At 41.2% G+C, this 21807-nt stretch overlaps 3 protein-coding genes and 2 long non-coding RNA genes across 5 annotated transcripts; 3 read left to right on the forward strand and 2 right to left on the reverse strand.

Annotated features, from left to right (window-relative positions):
- Positions 1–936: 936 nt before the first annotated feature.
- LOC118558349 lies at positions 937–2093 on the reverse strand. The gene is made up of 3 exons (XR_004928325.1): positions 1729–2093; positions 1407–1490; positions 937–1109 (listed from the first exon to the last, which is right to left on the reverse strand). It is a non-coding gene; the product is annotated as an uncharacterized LOC118558349 (long non-coding RNA).
- A 4448-nt stretch (positions 2094–6541) lies between these two features.
- LOC118558348 lies at positions 6542–10444 on the reverse strand. Its single transcript, XR_004928324.1, has 4 exons — positions 10303–10444; positions 7373–7465; positions 7260–7288; positions 6542–6941 (listed from the first exon to the last, which is right to left on the reverse strand). It is a non-coding gene; the product is annotated as an uncharacterized LOC118558348 (long non-coding RNA).
- A 6158-nt stretch (positions 10445–16602) lies between these two features.
- On the forward strand, positions 16603–17090 carry LOC105922640 (histone H2B 1/2). Its single transcript, XM_036128861.1, has one exon. It carries the CDS (start codon positions 16632–16634, stop codon positions 17004–17006), a length of 375 nt encoding a protein of 124 aa, XP_035984754.1. The 5' UTR covers positions 16603–16631; the 3' UTR covers positions 17007–17090.
- Positions 17091–19648: 2558 nt separating this feature from the next.
- On the forward strand, positions 19649–20847 carry LOC118558347 (histone H1-like). The gene has a single exon (XM_036128862.1). It carries the CDS (start codon positions 19675–19677, stop codon positions 20269–20271), a length of 597 nt encoding a protein of 198 aa, XP_035984755.1. The 5' UTR covers positions 19649–19674; the 3' UTR covers positions 20272–20847.
- Positions 20848–21019: 172 nt separating this feature from the next.
- Positions 21020–21542, forward strand: LOC118558346 (histone H3). Its single transcript, XM_036128860.1, has one exon. The coding sequence runs from the start codon at positions 21072–21074 to the stop codon at positions 21480–21482; it is 411 nt and encodes a 136-aa protein (XP_035984753.1). The 5' UTR covers positions 21020–21071; the 3' UTR covers positions 21483–21542.
- Positions 21543–21807: the final 265 nt, after the last annotated feature.

Raw genomic sequence — 21807 nt, forward strand, 5'->3', positions numbered from 1 at the left:
GAGCAAGGGTTTAGGAATTACAACTATTTAATACGTAGAAACCTCTTTTTCAAGGGACCGAAAGTAATTAGACAACTGACTCAGAAGACTGCAAAATAAATAACAAGGCTGCATGGGATCTTCCCTCGTTAACCTGTCATCAGTTAAGCAGTTAAAAGGTCTGGAGTTGATTCCAGGTGTGGCGTTTGGAATCTGTTGCTGTAAAAACACAACATGCGGTTAAAGGAGTTCTCCATGGAGGTGAAACATTTTACTTAGGGTTATATGTATTTGTCCAATTACTTTTGAGCCCCTGAAAGGAGGAGCGTTTGAATGAAAATGGCTATAATTGCTACATGCTTATATTTTTGTTCAACCCCTTAAAGTCTGCACTTCAATTACATTGTAGTTGTTTCATTTCAAATCCAATGTAATAGTAATAGTAATATCATCTTTATTTTCATTGAAACATACATTAAAACATACATTACAACAAAATTTGTTCTCTGCTTTTAACCCATTACCCTTGGGGAGCAGTGGGCTGCCATGTGCGGTACCCGGGGAGCAATCTGGGGTTAAGGGTCTTGCTCAGGGACCCAGAGTGCCGGCGCTGGGGATCGAACCGGGTACTTGCATCCTTGTCTGTGTGCAAGCGCGCTGCTCTAACCACTAGGCCAACACTCCCCATACACTGAGATGCAGCTCAGTAGGCAATTTGGGGTTAAGTGCCTTGCCCAGGGGCACATTGACATGTGGAATCGAACCCACAACCTTCTGATTGCCAGACCAATACTCAACCTATCAAGTCACAGTCGCCCAATGTGGTGGCATGCAGAGCCCAGATCATGAAGACTGTGCCACTGCCCAAATATTTCTGGGCCAAAATGTAGTATTGATGAAATTCTTTTTGATAAACTGAGTTTAACAATAAATGGATTTAAATATTCTCACCTGTAAAGGTTAGCATCCATAAGGAAAACACTGTAATCCATGTGAATTCAGCCATCGAGCGTCTCTTGTTCTCAGTCTCAGTCCAACTGTGTGACTGACTCTGGTAGAGAGATGGAGCGTCTACTTCCTCTGACTCTCATGATGTCACTTCCTTAAACTGACTGATGGTTAGGCTTTAGCTTAATATAAGGCATGGTGGAAATGCAGTCAGAGGTCACAGCAGCATAATGTAGAGACTTCAAACATGAACTGATTATTCAGAACGATCCAAAGGTTAAAGGATTACAGAAATATAACTTTAAAAATTAATATATTTCCTGGTAAAACAGCTAAACATGTGACCAGTAAGTGTTCAGAATTACCAGCAACAGACTGATCATTAAGTTTTCCACAGTGACGTGTCAAAAAGAGGAAGATGACGAACGTGTAAAGAACATATTTTAAATATAAATGTGTGAATGTCCAGTTCTTCTCACCTGCTTGATGCAGTTAAGACGTGATCTGATCTCAGTTCCTCTTGGAACCATGAAAGGTTTATTTCTGAGAACTGAAGAGGCTTTCTGTGAAAATATTGTGGCAGAAGTTTTAATACACAGAATATAGAGTTTGATGGTAGCTAACAACACCATCACCAAGGAAATCCCAATTTAGACTCCACTGGTACATTATTATAAAGACAGAGAGAGACATTATTTCAAACTTGAATCAAAAGTTTATTATAAAAAAAATTTCTGTATATGCAAAGATTATAATAAAAAAGGAAATGAACAATAAACTGACAGCTATAATGAGGCTTACCGGTAGGTGCCAGTAAACCTGTCCTCGATGGGAGGCTCTCCAAACAAAAGAGGAGATGCACCATCCAGGGCAACAGCACCACAATATGAAATAAAACTTTATGAGAATATGATTAAAACATAGAATCAAAGGAAAAATGTAAAATAATAAATCCCTGATCTCTGTCCAGCACAAGCAACAGTTAAAGCCGGAGGAGAAAGTGCTGGATGATGCGCCTCCTCTTCTTCCACTTCTTGGTGGACGTAGGTGTGGATAGCTTTGTTTTCCTATTCTGTTAACACTGAGGACATGACAAATATAGTATTCTGTGAAATATATTTAAAATAAAAACAGATAAGACAGAAACTAAAAAGCTTCATCTGGAGTGTTTCATCACCCCAGTTCTAAAGTCATTACACTGGCTCCCTGTATCTCAGAGAATAGACTTTAAAATACTTCTGTTAGTCTATAAATCCCTAAATGGCTTAGCACCTAAATACATCACAGACTTGTTATTAGCGTATAAACCCTCCAGACCACTCAGGTCTTCTGGCTTCAGCCTTCTCTGCATACCTAGAACACGAACCAAACACGGAGAAGCAGCATTTAGTTCCTATGCTCCACTGATCTGGAACAAACTTCCAGAAAACTGTAAAAGTGCTGAAAGCCTGAGTTCCTTTAAATCGAGATTAAAAACACATTTGTTTAAAATTGCCTTTGAATGTTCAAGTTAAACTGTTTTACTGTTTTCAAATGTTTTTTTTCTACATTCTATCCCTACTTGCTTTTATTCCTATATTTTAATCATGTAAAGCACTTTGAATTGTCTCTGTACTGAATTGTGCTATATAAATAAATTATAGAAGAATAATTCATGTATAGAAATAGCACATAAGGAACATTAACGTTCAGAAAAACTAAGCAGAGACTCATCATGTTTATATTCAACAAGTCCATATGAATTAAAAGTTAGAATAATAAAAATGTCTTTGTCTCCAACAAGATGATGCTCCATTAGCTTTTGCAGCTTCCTTCCTCAGGTCCGGCATATTTGCAAAAATGAAAAGACGGTCGATCCAAAGGAGAAAGAAAATTGCGATCCTCCCAGATTAAAACAACGTACACAGTCGGCCTGTCATCCTAGACGATAGCTAACTTATCTTGTTGACTGATAGAATAATAAGGTCAGCGTGGGGGAGCTCAACCAGCAACATCTACGTCTCTTTGAGGCCCAACAGGAAGCTTTTCTTATTTTTTTTAATCTAGGTGAGTGAGTGGATGGGTCTGGGTCTGAGGCTCGGTGCCCTCTGGTCCACTCATGTTGACTTGGGCTCTTCCCCTCCTTACCTCTTGCTACTCTATCCACCTACGCCCAGTTGGGCTCAAATTATGCTGCGCTGGAGGGCGGGCTTTGGCATGCAGTGCCGTAATTTGCTAACTTCTTTACTGAGAAAATCCTAAAAATTAGAGGATCAGTTTTTACTTCCATATCAACTCCAGAACCAAAGCTGTATCCAACTGGAACTTATCCTGACAAAATGTCCCAATTCAGCCAAATAAACTACAAAAGCTTAGAGCAGATCATTCAGCAGCTAAGTTCCTCCTTCTGCTGCCTTGATGTTCTACCCACAGCGTTCTTTAAGAACGTTTTACCTGTCATAGCGTCTTATATGATTGAGATAATAAACACCTCCCTTCTGTCAGGTGTTTTCCCCCAGTCCCTAACAACAGCAATAGGGGGTTTTCAGCTGACGTCACGCTCACGTGACTACTCAGCGCGTCCGCCATATTGGGTGGCAGTCGTTTCGCACCGTTGACCTGCGTTGTATGACGCCTTAGGCAGTATTGGAAGTGAACAATGGGGAAAACGTGTTTAATGGTTGGTTGCACGGCCTGTGGAGGTGGAGATCAACGCTATTTCTATCGCCTACCAGCCGTAATACTGAATCAGTGTGAAAAAACAAAACAGCTGTCTGAACAACGCCGTCACCTATGGCTGACACGGATATCCAGGTCCGATTTGGACGGTGTTAAGCTGGAATACGCCAGAGTCTGCGGTGCTCACTTTGTCACAGGTAATTAACTGTTAAGTATTTAAAACATGTAAGAAGAATATATTAATAATAGGGCTTGGGCGTTATGACTTATTACTTTCCGCGGCTGTCATGTTGACTGCCTCCGCCGCCTCTACTGCCTATGACCGCGTACTGTACTCCCTCTCTCAGCCGTGTTTTAATTTGATTAATTTCACCTTAACTAGATTTCAACCATGGTAAACCGTTGCTGTATTGTGGGCTGTAACAGCGCAACACATGATCGCCATGGGAAAAACATAGAAACAGATTAATTTTCCACCGCTTTCCTGCCTGGAGGCGCAACCATGGAGAACAACTGTTAGCGATAACAAAGAGTCGTCGGCTCGCTTGGATCGCGGCTGTAAGACCGAACATAACTTTCCACAGTATCCCGATGTCAATGAGAGTGTGTTCTAAACGTTTGAAACACATAGCAGCAAGTTAAAAGTACATTACATGCGTGAGTGGTTGTTAGCACTAACGGTTAGCATGTGCCAGAGCCCGTCTGAGCGCAGCTTACCTTTGAACGAGTTGCTGTGTTCCCACTGTTTGCTGGCTTTATGATCTGCAGCTCCTACCGGCGCCAATACGGTAAATACAACTTAATTTTTCACTGGTCATTGTTCTGCTTAAATAATTAAAGCCGCGAGCGGCGTCGATCGGCCCTGCAGCCAAGCGCCTTCGCGCACTGCCCGCCGCCGGCCGTCAGCCACCGCAGAAGCATGCGACACATTTGCGTCGGATTGTTTACATTTTTACCATCTTATTAAAACTCACCCGTCCACGTATGATGGCGATTTCCTTGATGTACATAACCAGATGTGAACTGGTTGTGAGCCTCTAGATCCTTGTAAGCTCTCATTTCCTCAAGACTGTGCAGAGGGTTTTCACTGAACACCAGGTAATGCACTATGTCGCTGTGCTCTACATTTGGCCAATCATCTGGATTACGGCTAAACAAGGCACCGTGGAGGGCATAGGGGTCCATATGGTCGATCACGGAACATTTCCTCAGATATACGTCCTTATCTGGTCGCTCTAGCGTGCTGGCGTACTTATCCATTCGCGATACGATAATACGTGTACAACAACTAGAGATAAGGAAGTGTGCCACCCAATATGGCGGACCGGAAGTTGGCCAGTGACGTCAGTGAAAACCCCCTATTATCAAACCACTGCTGAAAAAGAACAATTTAGACAAACTACTACTGCAGAACTATAGGCCCATCTCAAACCTCCCCTTTATCAGTAAGATTATTGAAAAAGTTGTATTTCAACAATTAAACACCTTCTTAACAACGACCAGCCGCTTTGATGTTTTCCAGTCAGGTTTCCGTGCTCACCACAGTACAGAGACCGCCCTTATCAAGGTGTTTAATGACATCCATATAAATACAGACTGTGGAAGAACCACCGTGCTGGTTCTATTGGACCTCAGTGCAGCATTCGATACTGTTGATCACTCCATTCTTTTAGAACGCCTGGAGAACTGGGTCGGCCTCTCTGGTACAGCTCTCCACTGGTTTAAATCCTACTTAAAGGACTTTTTTGTGTCAGTAGGTAACTTTACATCCCAGACGACAAAAATTACATGTGGGGTTCCCCAAGGGTCCATCCTGGGTCCCCTCCTCTTCAATATCTACATGCTCCTCTAGCTCAGATAATAAAAAACAACAACATCAGCTACCATAACTATGCAGACGACACACAGCTTTACATCACCATGACACCAGGTGACTATAGACCAGTTCAAGCACTGAGTAAATGCCTAGAAGAAATCAATGCCTGGATGTGTCAAAATTTTCTTCAGTTGAATAAAAACAAAACAGAAGTAATAATATTTGGACCAACAGAGGAGAGATCAAAGGTTAGCTCACAGCTTCAGTCGCTTCAGCTAGAAACCACTGATTAGGCCCGAAACCTGGGTGTAGTGATGGACTCAGACCTGAACCTCCAAAAGCATCTAAAGACAATTACAAGGTCGGCTTTCTATCACCTGAAGAACATTTCCAAGATTAAAGGACTGATATCTTAGCAGAATCTGGAAAAATTAATCCATGCGTTTATCTTTAGTAGAATTGATTACTGCAACTGTGTTTTCACAGGTCTGCCTAAAAAGTGGATCAGACAGCTGCAGCTGATCCAGAACGCTGCTGCCCGCCACCTCACTAAGACCAAGAAAGTAGAGCACATCACCCCAGTTCTAAAGTCCTTCCACTAGCTCCCTGTATCTCAGAGAATAGACTTTAAAATACTTATATTAGTCTATAAATCCCTGAATGGCTTATAAAATACACCACAGACTTGTTATCAGTGCATCAACCATCCAGACCACTAAAGTCTTCTGGCTCCAGCCTACTCTGCAGAACCAGAACCAGAACTAAACAAGGAGAAGCAGCATTTAGTTCCTATGCTCCACTTATCTGGACAAACTTCCAGAAAACTGTAAAAGTGCGGAAAGCCTGAGTTCCTTTAAATCAAGATTAAAAACACATTTGTTTAGGATTGCCTTCGACACTACTTAAACTGTTTTACTGAAACATCACTAATTAAACTTTTTTAGTCCAACTGTTTTTAATGTTCTATTTTGTTTCTACATTTTATTCCTACTTGCTTTTATTCTGTACTGAATTGTGCAATATAAATAAATTTGCCATGCCCTAATTATTTAGTACATGTGTGTTCTGAACTGTAAGGGCTATACTGGATATTTTACGTCCAGATACCTCTACTATCAGATTCCTAATGATTACATGTATAATTTAATACAGAGGTAGGGATAAATATTAAAACAGGCTTTTGTGGGCACTCTGGTGGCACAGACCCATATATGGAGGCCTTAGTCCTCGATGTGGCCATCCCAGGTTCACCCTTTGCTGCATGTCGTCCCCCTCTCTCTCATCCCCTCTTCCTGTCAGCGTCCCTTCATTAAAGGCCACTAGTGACAAAAAAGGAAAATAAACAGGCTTTTGTAAATGTTTCTGGGTTTTTAGTGACACTTGTCTTCCTGAGCTTATTAAAATTGTCTCTTTTGCTTGAAGGAGATATTTCTAAAGTTATCAATCGCTGACGTCCATTAGATGAGCAGAACAATCAGACTCCATCAGTGGCTCCAACATTTTCATAAGTCACTGCACTATTATCTTCATCACTGCACACCTGGGAACAAGAAAAACAGGACAATTACTTTAACTGAGGCAAACAGAAGGTTTGGATGTTTTGGGTCAAAGTCTAACTAACTTCAAAGCAGATTTTCTTGTTTATTTTTTTAATAGAACACAAGCTGCAAAGTAATATTTTCAACTTCAGAGCTTTTTAATTTTGACTCTCTGTGGGGAATTACATTACATTTATGGCTTCTATGTTCTACTGAAAGTCAGACACATACAAAAAAATCTGGGATCGCCTCCTGCCAAGAAGCTTTTAAATAGTTAACATAAAATAAATATTTTGACTGACTTTAAGCTAAAAACTTACAAAGTTTTCTTCCCCACGTTGTTTTTTTCCTACAAATACAAAAAACAGAAATTATCTTTACTTAGAATACATAAGTTTTTAAAATATTATGTTTTATGCATTAACAGCCTCACTTTTGATCCTGATCCAGATGTTGACGACAAAAACTGATGTTAGGAGTGACGCTAAACCCACCAACACAATGAAGAACCTCAGTGTCAGCTTATCTAGAAGGAAAAAAAGCATAAAGATTTACACTTCCTGGCCAAAAAAAAGCTGTCACCAAAAAAAGGTCACATTAATATTTTGTCAGACCACCATTAGCTTTGATTACGGCATTCATTCCCTGTGGCATCGCTTCAATAAGTTTCTGCAATGTCACAAGATGTATTTCCTGCAGTGTTGCATTCATTTTTCACCAAGGTCTGGCATTAATGATGGGAGAGTCTGTCCGCAGCACAAAGCCTTCTCAGGCACATCCCAAAGATTCTCAATGGGCTTAAGGTCTGGACTCTGGTGGCCAATCCATGTGTGAAAATGACTTCTCATACTCCCTGAACCACTTTTTCACAATTCAGGCCAGATGAATCCTGGCATCGTTATCTTGGATTATGCCCGTGACATCGGGGAAGAAAAAAATCTATTGATGGAATAACCTGGTCATTCAGTCTATTCAGGTAGTCAGCTGACCTCATTCTTTGAGCTCATACTGCTGCTGAACCTAGACCTGACCAACTGCAGCAACCCCAGATCATAGCACTGCCCCCACAGACTGGTACAGCAGGCACTAGGCATGATGGGTAAATCACTTCCGGACACATTTTTTCCTCCAAGACGATGGGTCACCACTATCCTTCCAGTTTTTCATGATGCATTGGACAGCCCAATTTTGGTAGTTCTGCAATCTCCTAAGATGATTTCTTTGCTTGATGCATACCAATGATCTGACCCTTCTAAAACAGACAGCCATCTTTTCCACAATCACAGCATGACATGATTCTTTAGGAAATGAGAAGCAACTCATTGCAGCGGTTGGGGTTAATAACTTGTTGGCAGCTAAAATATAATTGCCCTTGCAGTAATTATTCAACTGGAGGTTTGTACCTATTTCCTTAGTTAAATCTAGGCGGCACCATATTGTTTTTGGCCAGGCAGTGTAGATTAAGCATGTTAAATTCTAGGGAGAATAAAAATATTTTAAAGGGACAGTGCGTAACTAATTTGCCAAAATTAATTAGTAAGAATCAAGTATTGCGTTTATAAATACATATTCTGGCAAAGTCTAACAACATTACATCAGTTGTAAATGGCAGAAAACTGGATCAATTCTTAATAAACTGAAAGTAGACAGTTCAATGGATCCACATTACAATGTAGAATTTAAGAGGATCTCTAATTTTAGGGTTTGATGAAATACTTTCTGATGTTGGTCTGATGGATTTTACATCTCAATGTGTAATTTCTGTTTCTGTTATTTAAGCTATCGATGGTGGTGATGTCTCAACTGAAGACAAATAAAGATCACAAAACCTAAAAGTATATATATATATATATATATATATATATATTTTTTTTTTACTATTTAGTGATTTTTTAATTATAAAGCTTAACCTTCAAGCTCTATTTTGATAGGCCACTCCAATCATCAAGGATTGTTGGCTAGCAGTGCCTACACCACCTCAACACAGTCCTGACTCTTTACATGAGTCGTCCCCTGATGGTGGACTGACCTATGGAGCCGTACAGGAAGCAGGATGTCCCTGTCTGTCTTCAAGCAACTCTTGAAGATCCAGATCTTCAGAGAGCATCTCCTACCCTGAACTTCTCCACTACTACACTCTCTCTTTCTGCTCTATCTCTACGTCTAACCTTTCACTTCTGACAGAACCTGACTGGTGTGTTCCTTCTAAGTAGCTTATTGTTAGATTTTTTTATGACCTTTATATAACCAGGTAAAACCACATTGAGATGAAAAAAATCTCTTCTCCAAAAGGGACCTGATAGGACGGCAGCAGAGTTACAGCAAAACAAGGATACAACAAAATTAGAGATGTACAATATTATCTACATGTTATCAATGTTTCCTGATTGACAATTATTTCCTGGCATTAAGCTGGTGCCCCAACTTGTTAATTTTGATTAGAAATCACTAACTTTATTGATAATTCATTATCGCTCTTGGCATTTATTGAGAGTTATTCATAGAAAAAAATAACTATTGTTTCAGAACACGTTAGCAGCTTTGTTTCTGAATATCTTATCAGTAGATTTAACAAATACCATAAATATACTGACAGAGTTAATAAAATGTAACAGAGATGAAACAACAGATAAAATAATAAAATTTATAAACATTGAAATTAAACATGTCCGGGGCTGTTTATGAGCGCTTTGAGGACTGGTAGTCCAGCAATCTGAGCTTCTTCCTTTGTCTGTTTTCTTTTCCCGCTTTCGTACTAACCTGCAATAAATATACGCCAGAATAGACCTTAGAGACCAGGGAGATTATACTAGACTTTTCTGACTAATATCACTAACATGTTGACCACCATTGGCTTCCTTGTGTTAACTGAACCACTAAGTCCTGATGTGACATCAGTCACACCTCTTCAGTTTGTCAGCCATCTTGTGATTAATTCACATTTTAGCCTCCATCTTGTTTGTCCTCAACTTCCTTCAACCTGTCAGCATGACGGCTTATTAACGCAGCATTAAGAATCAATTCTCCATTAATGTTTTGTTTCTGTTGTTTTTCTTCTTTTCTACCTTTTACTGTAATTATTACTTAGTTTTTATGACCTACTTGAAACCATTACTGCACATTACTAACCTAGTTAAATAGTTTTAATTTAACTTAACCTCTTAAGACCATTATTGAGAGTTATTCATGCACAAACCAAATTATTTTTGCATGACAAAGTTATCAGCTTTGTTTCTGAAACGCTTATCAGGTTATTTAAGAAATACCATAAATATTATGATAGACTTATCAAAATAAAATAGAGAAGAAACCATATATGAATAGTAAAATGAAATTAAAATTAAAGATTAATATTGCTGCTACCTTTAGAGTTTGATAAATCACTTCCTGTTGTGGGTTTGACTGATGCTGGGTTTTTAGGCTCCGCTGCTGTCATTCTTGTTGAAGTTGTTGAAGTAGGTCCGGTTGTCATAGTAGTTGCTGAAGTTTTCATCACTTTAGGTGGTTTTGTCGTACCTGGATTTTTTTAAATTTTATTTTAAAAGTCACAAAATCCAAACATTTCCATGTTAGAATTTTCTTTCCAACTACAGTCACAGTTTAATCCTGTTGAAGACTGTTATGTTTCTATGATTTCCAGACAAACTGTGATCTTTAAGTATAATTTTACCAAAGCAGCTTTTTAATCAAAATACAGAAGGAAGTTATCATAAACAGCTCATCATATTCTCACCTGGTTCATCTCTCAAAGGTGAAATCCTGAAGGTAAAGTCCTTCATGTCTCCTTTGTCAGGTTTAACTTGACAGCTGAATAACCCAGAACCCTCTGATGTGGAAACATGATGGGATGTTGAGAAGCTCACACTGGCTGAACAGTTAGACTGACGTGGATTTAAGGCTGGGATCTTTGCTGCATCTTTGTTATCATGCAGCCACTTCACTTTGTGTGAGCATCCATCAAATGCTGACACAGAGCAGGTCAGGATGGTTTCATCACTTTTTTTCTGTTCAGTCACTGATGAAGATGGAGATAGTGTAACTACAAGATTAAAGCTGACTTCATCTCTTCAGGTGTAGTTATTATAACGTATCAGTTTGTTGTTATAACAATATATGTGAAGTGAAAACATAATGATCTAAATACTCACAGTTAACAACAGACAGATAGAGAACAGAGTCTGGTCCTTCCTGATGTCCTGCTGAGTTATACTGTCTGCAGGTGTAAATACCAGCATCCTCCACTGAGACCTTCTTTATAACCAGAGAACAGTTTGCTGTAACACTCAGTCTGTCTGATTTAGTTCTGGCATCTTTATGAATCTTCCCCTTTTCATACAGTGTTATGGCTGAACTACTTTGAGCAGTGAATAACCAGGTAGTTTTATCACAGGTATCCATCATGTTTCTAAAGCATCCAGCAGGCAGAGTGACTTCGTCTCCATCTCTGACAACAAAGTGAGAACTTTGTTCAGCTGCTGCTGCTAAGGAGATGAAGAAAAGTACATCAGCAATGTGAAGTTTCTGTTATTAATATAACATTATATAGAAATAGTTTTTCATCTTAACAGATATACAGTTAGGCCCATAAATATTTGGACAGGGACACAAGTTTTGTTATTTTAGCTGTTAATGAAAACATATTCAGCGCTGCGACAGACTGGTGACCTGTCCAGGATGAACCCCGCCTCTCACCCACTGACAGCTGGAGATAGGCACCAGCACCCCTCATGACCCCAACAGGGATAAGTGTGTTGGAAGATGGATGGATGGATGGATGGATGGATGGATGGATGTGTCATAATGCAGCCTGTCTGCTGCACCATGCAAGACTCTAGGCACCTTTTACCTTCCATATACCTCAGTCTCCTCGCCACCTCAGTAATCATCTACACCTGTCAGTCACTAATCAGCCAACACTCAGCACACCTGTCAGCCTCCCTATTTTAGCTCCCTGCATTCAGTCCTCCCCTGTCGGTTCGTTCTGTTGGTTTCTGCTCTCAACTGCTCACCTCACCTGTTCTTGTCCAGCCTGAGTTCCTTTCATCTCCGCCCGCCTGCTGTGGTTCTGGTCCTGCTCTCTCTCCGGTCCTGCAAGTATTCACCAGTCGTGCTGTTAATCCTGTTGTGGTCCTGGTTCCAAGTCTCCATTCTGTCATGCTGTCCGGTCAAGCCTGGTTCCAAATCTCCTGTCTGCTGTGCTTCTGGTTGTGCTGCCTCCATGCTCTGGTTCCTACCTGCTTGCCAGTGCCTGCCTTCACCATCCTCCTGCTTCAGCTCAGTACAGACTCTTGGTTCCATCCTCCACAATCCACTATTTCAATAAACTGTTAAATTTACTCTGTTGTGGTGTGTTCAGGTTCAATAGCAAATCATGACAGGATGGATGGATGGATGGATGGATGGATGGATGGATGCAGACTCTCAGTTGTAATTTCAGAGTATTCACATCCAAATTAGAGCAAGGGTTAAGGAATTACAAATCCAATGTGGTGGCATGCAGAGACCATATAATGAAGACTGTGTCACTGCCCAAATACTTCTGGGCCAAAATGTAGTGTTAATGAAATAATTTTTGATAAACTGAGTTTAACAATGATCATATGCAATAAATGGATTTAAATATTCTCACCTGTAAAGGATAGCATCCATAAGGAAAACACTGTAATCCATGTGAATTCAGCCATCGAGCGTCTCTTGTTCTCAGTCTCAGTCCAACTGTGTGACTGACTCTGGTAGAGAGACGGAGCGTCTACTTCCTCTGACTCTCATGATGTCACTTCCTTAAACTGACTGATGGTTAGGCTTTAGCTTTATGCAGATAAGACATGGTGGAAATGCAGTCAGAGGTCACAGCAGCATAATGTAGAGACTTTAAACATGAACTGATTATTCAGAATAAGGAATAGGTTGAAGGATTACAGAAATATAACTTTTAGAGTCAATCTTTCCTGGTAAAACAGCTAAACATGTGACCAGTAAATGTTCAGAGTTAACAGCAACAGATGATCATTAAGTTTTCTCACAGCCAAAAAGAGGAATATGACGAATGTGTAAAGAACATATTTTAAATATAAATGTGTGAATGTCCAGTTCTTCTTATCTGCCAGTTAAAATGTGAACTGACCTCAGTTCCTCTTGGAACCATGAAAGGTTTATTTCTGAGAACTAAAGGAGTGTTCTGTGAAAATATTCTAGAAGGAGAGGTTTGGGCTGTCAATCTCATTTCCATCTTGGGCCTCTTTGGCTTCATGAAGTAATTAAAAGGGCCGGTTGCACATGTATAGATGATACTTTTGATTTCATACTTTAATTTCAGTTCACATAGAAATATAAAAAATGCACTGTAACACAAAAGTAGCACCTTATGTCCAGTTTATACATTCTATCTGCAAATAAAGTTGATATTGGGGTGAGTTACACTTTAAACTCATCATTCTGCATCACTTTTTCTCTATTTGGACATTTCTGGGTTGTTTTAATGTGTTGTGGGAAAACTGACATCTAGTGGAAAGATTCTGTTACTACATAGTTATGGGCATAGTTTTAGCCACTTTATACAATGTAAAAGGATACATCTTTCTACTTTATGACATGATATGCCTTTTTGGCTCTTGAGGGCTGGATAAATTGCCTTGACAGGCCGGATTCCCACCGTGGGCCTTGAGTTTGACGCGTGATATAGAGTCTGATAGTTACTGACAACACCACCCAGGAAATCCCACGGGTACATTATTACAAAAAGAAGGAGACATAGTTTCAAATTTGAATATACAGAGTTTATTACTAAAAAATCTAATAGTTTATGAAATGATTACAATAAAAAATGTGATAAAGACCAATAAACTGACAACTACTGAGGCTTAGTGGTAGGTGCCAGTGAACCTGTTAAAAACATAGAATCAAATAAACTTTGTAAAATAATAAATCCCTGAGCTCCATCCAGCATAAGCAACAGTTAATCCTAAAGGAGAGAGTCCGGACCACGCCGCTGAAAAGAGATCAAACCTCTGCAGGCAAAGCAGCAGCAGGATGGTGGGCAGCAACCAACAACAGCAAACACTCCTCCCTCATTGAGATGTGCAGGTAAATAACTCAGAATATAGCAGAACTACAACAGTAATGACAGGAGGCACTAAAGCCCAGCAACAGGGAAGTGCACCATGACAAGTCACAGCTGCAAATGTCTGCACCAGTGATTTAGCCCTGCTTTAACAGAGCGCTCCCTCTACTGGCAAAGCTGAGTAATTACACCATCAGCAGGCGAGTCTCCACCCCCTTCATCCTGCCACACTATGAATAAAAGCTCTAAAGGTTTTGACTGATGATGATGAGCAGATGGCTGGATGTGTCAAAGGTTAATAAGTACAAGTGGACACAATGGACAGTCGTCTGCATTGTTGATGGCTTTGCAGCAATCCCTCATACTGAGCATGTATGAAGCGACAGTGGAGAGGAAAACTCCCCTTTAACAGGGAGGAAAACCTCCAGCAGAACCCGAACCAGGCTCAGTGTGAACGCTCATCTGTCTTGACTGGGGGTTAGAGAAGACAGAGCAGAGACACAGAAAGCACAGAAGCTCACATTGATCCAGGATTCTTTTCTATGTTATATGGTAATAGCGGTAATATCTCCCTACTCTGGATGATGTCACAGCTAACAGAACGCCAGACCAGGTGTACCTACTATGAAGAAAAACAATAACAGAGAACAAAAAGGTAGACCCCGATGTCCTCCAGCAGCCTAAGCCTATGGCAGCATAACTATAGAGATAGCTCAGGGTAACATAAGACACTCTAACTAGTAGCTTTATTAAAAAGGACATTACAAACGTGTTTAACTAATACCAGAATGTTTGTAAAAGTTCTAATAGATCCAATTTATCTCAAAATGACAAATGATTGATAACCTCCAGTGACACGATGAGAGGTGGAAGCTTGGGACATTTCATCTGAGCTCTGTCTACAGCGCATAATGGTGGCAAACTCTGAGGTAAGTCTCATACTTGCTTCGGCTTTAGTCTGGCAAAAAAATGACTTTTAGAAATAGAATGCTAATGGGCTACAAGGTCTGAAGCTTTTCCCATAAACCCCATTTACACTACCCTTGTTAAACTGATCCGAGCTGAGACCAGTCCGAGCTTGGATCAGTTAACCAAGCCGAGCCTCATTCTGATGACCGTTCAGACACCAAGCTTATCTCTGTTCCTTGGTTGCTCCTCGCCTCCTAGTGACGATATTGCGGTACTGCTGCTCTCTGGGATTGAAAGCGGAACCAAGCAAATCAAAACGGCGGTGCCCGTAACATTCAGGATGTTATGCTTGATAATGTGATATTTTGGTGTTTGCGGAGAGTCAGGGGAAGAAGGCAACCATTGGTGAATTTACTTGAGAGAGTCGGCTTTTGGGAAGTGGATGAGACAAACGAACGTCTACTCCGGGTTTACAGACACCGGAAACAATGACAGATACTGAGGTTCATCACGCTGCTAAGCAGAATCATCTCTGGAAACCGTGTGGCACGGTAAGGAAGCTAGTATTATTATGAATGTCTGAAATTTGTCTGAATGGAGTGTGAATCGGGACGTGCAGCCAGACACGCCGGAAAAACCGCGGACAGTCAGCTGATGCGGGATGACGCGGTCTGCTCATGCGCTCTTCATTATCAGATAACCTGGACAGAAAAAACCAGGACGAAACCACATCTGGAACTGGTCTGCATTTAGCGCGGTCCAGTTGTGTCTAGCTCGGTTCAGTTCAGTCTGCTGACCATTTACACTCGAGAGTTATCTCAGTTACCGAGCTCGGACTGGTCTCGGCTCGGTTAAAAAAGGGTTGTGTAAACGGGGTTAGTGTTACCTGAAGAGGTGGTCTCCAACTTTTAATGCAGCTGCTGTTGCTAGCTCTGTCATCTTCTTCCTGAAGGCTTTGCGCCAACATTTTCTTGAAGGGAATCACTTTGGAGTCAACTCAGCAGTAGAGACGGCAAAGAAAGACAGCCTTGAACAACGCTGAACTCCTCTGATGTTGATAAAGAACAAGAGGACAGCTAATCTCGGAATGAACAAAATTATGTTGAGCTCTGAAACTGGATAATGAGGATTTCTGCTTTAGATGGTAAATGGCTTGTACTTGTATAGCGTTAAATCTGATGACTCTAAAGCGCTTTACACTAGTCAGTGGTTCACACATTCACAACCGGACCGTGGGGAGAGCTAATGCAATTCTATAATCTACGTAAGCAGGAAATATGAAATGTTCACACTGAGAAATGTCAGCAATAAATTACTTTGAGTTGAATGAATTGAAGGCGTTGAGTTTGACGATGTCGACACGTGAAAGGTTTCTACATCCATAAGGTGAAAGGTGGTGGCCAAGAAAATGGAAAAACAAATTCAATTCAGAGAACAAATCTAATGTCACCTATTTCTCTTGGCAACACGCATAAATTAACACATGAAAGAAAGTCCGTACATAATCAAAAGTTAAATTCTTCATCATTATCAATGATTTTCTGTAACATGTTACATACACGCTGTCCAAGAGGGCACACACAGTGATGTTAAAATCTTCCGATGAGCTGAGCCAATCAGAGGTCGGGGACAGCACAGTGTGATTTACATGCAGCCTCTATAAGAGCAGTCTCCCTCCCCCTGCTAATTCATTCGTTGCTGTTTCCAGGAACAAGTGATCAGGATGCCTGAACCCGCCAAGTCTGCGCCCAAGAAGGGCTCCAAGAAAGCCGTGACCAAGACGGCCGGCAAAGGAGGCAAGAAGAAGAGAAAGACCAGGAAGGAGAGCTACGCCATCTACGTGTACAAGGTGCTGAAGCAGGTGCACCCCGACACGGGCATCTCCTCCAAGGCCATGAGCATCATGAACTCGTTCGTCAACGACATCTTTGAGCGCATCGCGTCCGAGGCTTCCCGCCTGGCTCACTACAACAAGCGCTCCACCATCACCTCCAGGGAGATCCAGACCGCCGTGCGCCTCCTGCTGCCCGGCGAGCTGGCCAAGCACGCCGTGTCTGAGGGCACCAAGGCCGTCACCAAGTACACCAGCTCCAAGTAAACAAGCTGTTTGCTATCAACACAACAAAGGCCCTTTTAAGGGCCACACACATGCAACTTTGAGCAAAACTCCTGGAATTCCGTCGTCCACTGTTTTATTTTTTCTCTCGAAGTGTGCAGCTAAGGGTTAAAATGATCTTTTCTTGAATCCAGGCTTTTCTGGAGGTACCAAATTCATATTGTTTCACCCAAATTCAGACCTAATAATTGTTCACTAAGAAATTAACAGATGTGATCACCTGATTAAATAAGCATGAGGGAATACAGTAGGTAAACCACATGACTAAACTGTTTTTCTCTAAGTGGGATGGTTGTGTTTTACTTTAAGTAGAAAACAGATCCTGGCTCATGCTGTCATACTCACTGCCTGTTTCAGAAAACTGGCTTTTTGAATAATCAGGGTCGTTTCTGGGGTAAATGGGATGAATCTACTCTGGTTTTTCTGTTTCAGAGAATTGAGCCTTTACCCTGGGTCCATTTATGACAAACAGCTTGGTAGCAGGGTATTTTCATGGAGCAGAGTTGTTTGGGCTAACTGAGTTTTTCTTCCATTTTAGCTGAGATCTGCAGAGGGAAGTGTTGGAAAGGGCATGTCCTCTAATCTAAGAACCTGTATGCTGGAGCACAAACACCACAGAAATCTGATGGAAGAGGCTGATCAGACTGATTTAATGTCACATCGCTCCTATAAGGAGGGATTCTCATTTCTGAACAACTTCTTTGTGCTGCATTTTGTTTTTATGCCAACCAGTGGCTTTTCATTATGAAGAAGATACAGGCTGAGGAGAAGGAGAAAATACATTCTCTGAAGTGAACGTCCTTGAACAGGGAAAAAAATAATCAGGACCCCCCCATCACCTATAAGATGATTTGGAGCCACAAACACAGCAGAGCTGTCAGTCATTATTTCTTATGGTTATGGTTTAAAGGTGTTCCATAGTCAGATATCTGCAAGATTAAGAACTATAACTATAAAATAACTACAGAGATTGAAAGCAGTAATTTATTCTGTATCATATTTTCAGACTTCCGGCTCTAATTTTCCTTTAATATATTTTGCACTCAACACCTTTAGGGCTACGGAACATTTTAAATATAAATATAGCCTATAAATATTATTATATGATTACTATAAAGTGAGATTGGCACACATTAAACACGTCAAGAAAATCAGTGTCAATCCATTTTTAGAAGGATAGGTGAAGCCAAATTCTGGCAACAAATTAACACATCACTTATTTCAATATTTCGCACTATCCCATCATTAATTGCAAATGTTGAATTTAGACAATGATTACTTTACTTGATTAAAGTTAAACATAACTTAAAGCTGGACCATACCTGATTAAATGGTATTTTCTACTTCTTCTTGGTTTTCTTCCATGTTGCTGTTAAAAGAGTGAAGTGTGAGAACACTTTAATTATCCATCAAATAAAACTCATCACTCATGCATTGACTTTTTCAGCAATTCTCTACAACTAACTCACTTTTTCTGCTCCAACAGCATTGTTTCGTTTTGGTTAAGGTAGAGATGTTGCACTCTTTTGTCACTTTGAACATGTTCTCTGCTAACTTCTAATAAATGTTTGTGTCACTGACCTGTTCATCCTCTGATCTGTTCTTCAAATTTAAAGGAAGTGTCAAAAATCAGAATAATCTTTAGTGCAGATGATTTGCCAACATGAGCTAAATGAAGCTGCCAAAACCTTTCAAAAATACATCATTTAATTAACTTTCAAATTCTCCATAAGTAAAAACATTTTTGGTCCCAATCCACATTTGTTTATTCCTGAAATAGTTGATGTTTAACTTCTATTGAAAATCTAATTCCTAATAGATGCTATACTATGTAGGGTTAGGGTCAGAGAATAAAATGCAAATCATGTCCCTGAGTTGTTCAACAACTGAAATAGGAAACTATATCTCAATCAAATGGCAGAACATTTTCATTCCACTTTTGGTTTCATGAAAATAGTATTCAGTGAGATCAAGAAAGAACTAGATCTATATTCAGAAAAATAAAAACGAACATCTTTTGCTTAAGTACACTACATAACTAGAATGTGTTGTAACTGTCCTGTTATTTGAATCAAATACTTGATGTGAAAAGATTTTTCCTTTCCATCGGATTCATGCGAGAGAAAAGTCCCGACAGGCTGAATCACGGACAGCTTCCGTGTGTTTACTCCCGTGAACATTTTCCCCAATTACAACTAAAATCATCACACGAACACAACCATTTTATTTGTATCATATCCGCAATCTTGTTTTTTAACGACATGATGGAGTTTATATTCTTTACACATTGATTTTAGATGTTTTATGGGACGAAATGTGGGGAAAAGTCGGCACTCGATGGACAAAACCACAGCGTTTCCGACACCTTTGAGCGCTCCTGGAACAAAAAGGGAAAGTCCTGGAAAGTAAATTTGATCTCATTGTGGAGGGAGGACAGTCTCCTTTCCGTTACAGTAACATTTGTGGTAAAAATCCTAAATCGGAGGAAGATTTAAAGCCTTAAAGGCGGCGAAGAAAACACAGATGCGGGCAGATTTGAGGCGGCAGCAGAGCGGCGGGCTGAGTTGTTTCTTCACGGTTCTCATGTGTGTTATAAGTCCCGCCTCCTGCTCTGAGCCGCACACGTTCAGAGGAACATTAAGAGAGAAACATGGCAGAAGAAGCTCCAGCAGCGGCGCCGGCCAAAGCCCCGGCCAAAGCCCCGAAGAAGAAGGCGGCGTCCAAGGCCAAGAAGGATGGACCCAGCCTGTCCAAGCTGATCGTGGCGGCCGTGGCCGAGTCCAAGGAGCGCAAGGGCATGTCTCTGGCGGCGCTGAAGAAGGTGCTGGCCGGCAAAGGCGTGGATGTGACGAAGGCCAACAAGCGCATCAACACCGCCGTCACCAAGCTGGCGACGGCAGGAACCCTGAGCCAGACCAAAGGCACCGGGGCGTCGGGCTCGTTCAAGCTGGCGAAGGAGAGCAAGGCGGCCAAACCAGCCAAGAAGGTGGTGAAGAAGAAGGCTCCGGCTAAGGCCAAGAAGCCCGCTGCCGCCAAGAAGGCCAGCACCCCCAAGAAAAGTGCGGCTAAGAAACCGGCCGCCAAGAAGTCCCCGAAGAAGGCTGCGGCCAAGAAATCCCCCAAGAAGGTGGTGAAGAAGAGCCCTAAGAAGGCGGCTGCCGCCAAGAAGCCAAAGGCTGCTGCTAAGAAGCCTGCAGCCAAGAAAGCTGCAGCCAAGAAGCCCGCAGCTAAGAAGGCCAAGAAGTAAAGCTGCAAGACCAGCACTCAGTGCACCAAAGGCTCTTTTCAGAGCCACCACATCCACCATTAAGACCTGATTCCTGCTCAGCAGCTCATGAATTTACTGTTTAAATGCATGGATATTAATAGTTAATCTGGGTTAAAACAGCTTCTCCCCAAACGCAGCCTTAGATGTGCAGCTAGATGAGATTAAACCGCTTACATTGATTTAGACAATTTAATGGAATAATATGCGCCTTTTCAACATAATGCTGTTCTCAGTAACCTGACAAAGCAACATAGAGTTCATAGCTGAGCACACAGATGCTAGAAATTTATGTTTTTAGTTCAGTTTCTTATTTTTTTTAGCACGTCATAGTGTAGATATAAACCACTGAAATAAAAACTTTGTACATATTTATATTTATGGATTTAAACTGAAAACCCAATATTTCCAACTCAAATGAAACTAACTAAACATACTTTAGAATTGTAGAGGTTCATTTGTTCAGTATCTCTCATATTCCTGATGGATTCTTTTATTTCATAAAGAATTTTAATTTTTGTATTAGGGATACATTAAATTAAACACACTTTCAGTTTTGAATCCCGTTAACGCTATTTATTTCCCCCCTTCATTGCATTTGTTTCGCGCTTTATTTTGAAAATTTAAACCCAACCAATAGCTGAGTGAGAATGGGTTCACCACGTGTTCGATCTGAGCCAATCAGAAGCGATCCCACCCCGCCGGTCTCTTTTATAAAGCCGCTGTTCCTCTTACGGTCTCATGTGTTCAGTTAGAACCGCGGAGAAAGCCCCTGAGCTACAATGGCCAGAACCAAGCAGACCGCTCGTAAATCCACCGGAGGAAAGGCTCCCAGGAAGCAGCTGGCTACCAAGGCTGCCCGTAAGAGCGCCCCGGCTACCGGCGGAGTGAAGAAGCCTCACCGCTACAGGCCCGGTACGGTTGCTCTGAGAGAGATCCGCCGCTACCAGAAGTCGACGGAGCTGCTGATCCGCAAGCTGCCCTTCCAGCGTCTGGTGAGGGAGATCGCTCAGGACTTCAAGACGGACCTGCGCTTCCAGAGCTCTGCCGTGATGGCTCTGCAGGAGGCCAGCGAGGCCTACCTGGTGGGTCTGTTCGAGGACACCAACCTGTGCGCCATCCACGCCAAGAGGGTCACCATCATGCCCAAAGACATCCAGCTGGCCCGCCGCATCCGCGGAGAGAGGGCTTAAGATCATCCCAGTACAAACACCCCAACGGCTCTTTTAAGAGCCACACACATTTATCTAAAGAGCACATGATTCTCCTTTTTTTTTTAAGCTTTGGAAAAAAATTGGATATAGCGAAGTGTATGAGTTTAGTATTCATTATAACTTTTAGTAGGATGAATTGTTTAAAAGATCGATTATTTTATTTTAATACTAGTATAAGAAATGTGTCTTGAGTGTTCTGAAACTGTTCTGTCTCCCCCATTGGCTGGGGGAGACTGCAATCATTCAGTAACTGGATACAAGTTAGATTTGTATTTTGTTGAAAAAGGTGAAGGGAAAAAAAAAG

This window comes from Fundulus heteroclitus, unplaced genomic scaffold (assembly GCF_011125445.2).
Source record: "Fundulus heteroclitus isolate FHET01 unplaced genomic scaffold, MU-UCD_Fhet_4.1 scaffold_123, whole genome shotgun sequence".
Lineage (NCBI taxonomy): Eukaryota > Metazoa > Chordata > Actinopteri > Cyprinodontiformes > Fundulidae > Fundulus > Fundulus heteroclitus.

Bases quoted from the DNA above. Each gene is read 5' to 3' on its own strand.
- LOC105922640 (XM_036128861.1), top strand. From the start codon at position 16,632: ATGCCTGAACCCGCCAAGTCTGCGCCCAAGAAGGGCTCCAAGAAAGCC.
- LOC118558346 (XM_036128860.1), top strand. From the start codon at position 21,072: ATGGCCAGAACCAAGCAGACCGCTCGTAAATCCACCGGAGGAAAGGCT.
- LOC118558347 (XM_036128862.1), top strand. From the start codon at position 19,675: ATGGCAGAAGAAGCTCCAGCAGCGGCGCCGGCCAAAGCCCCGGCCAAA.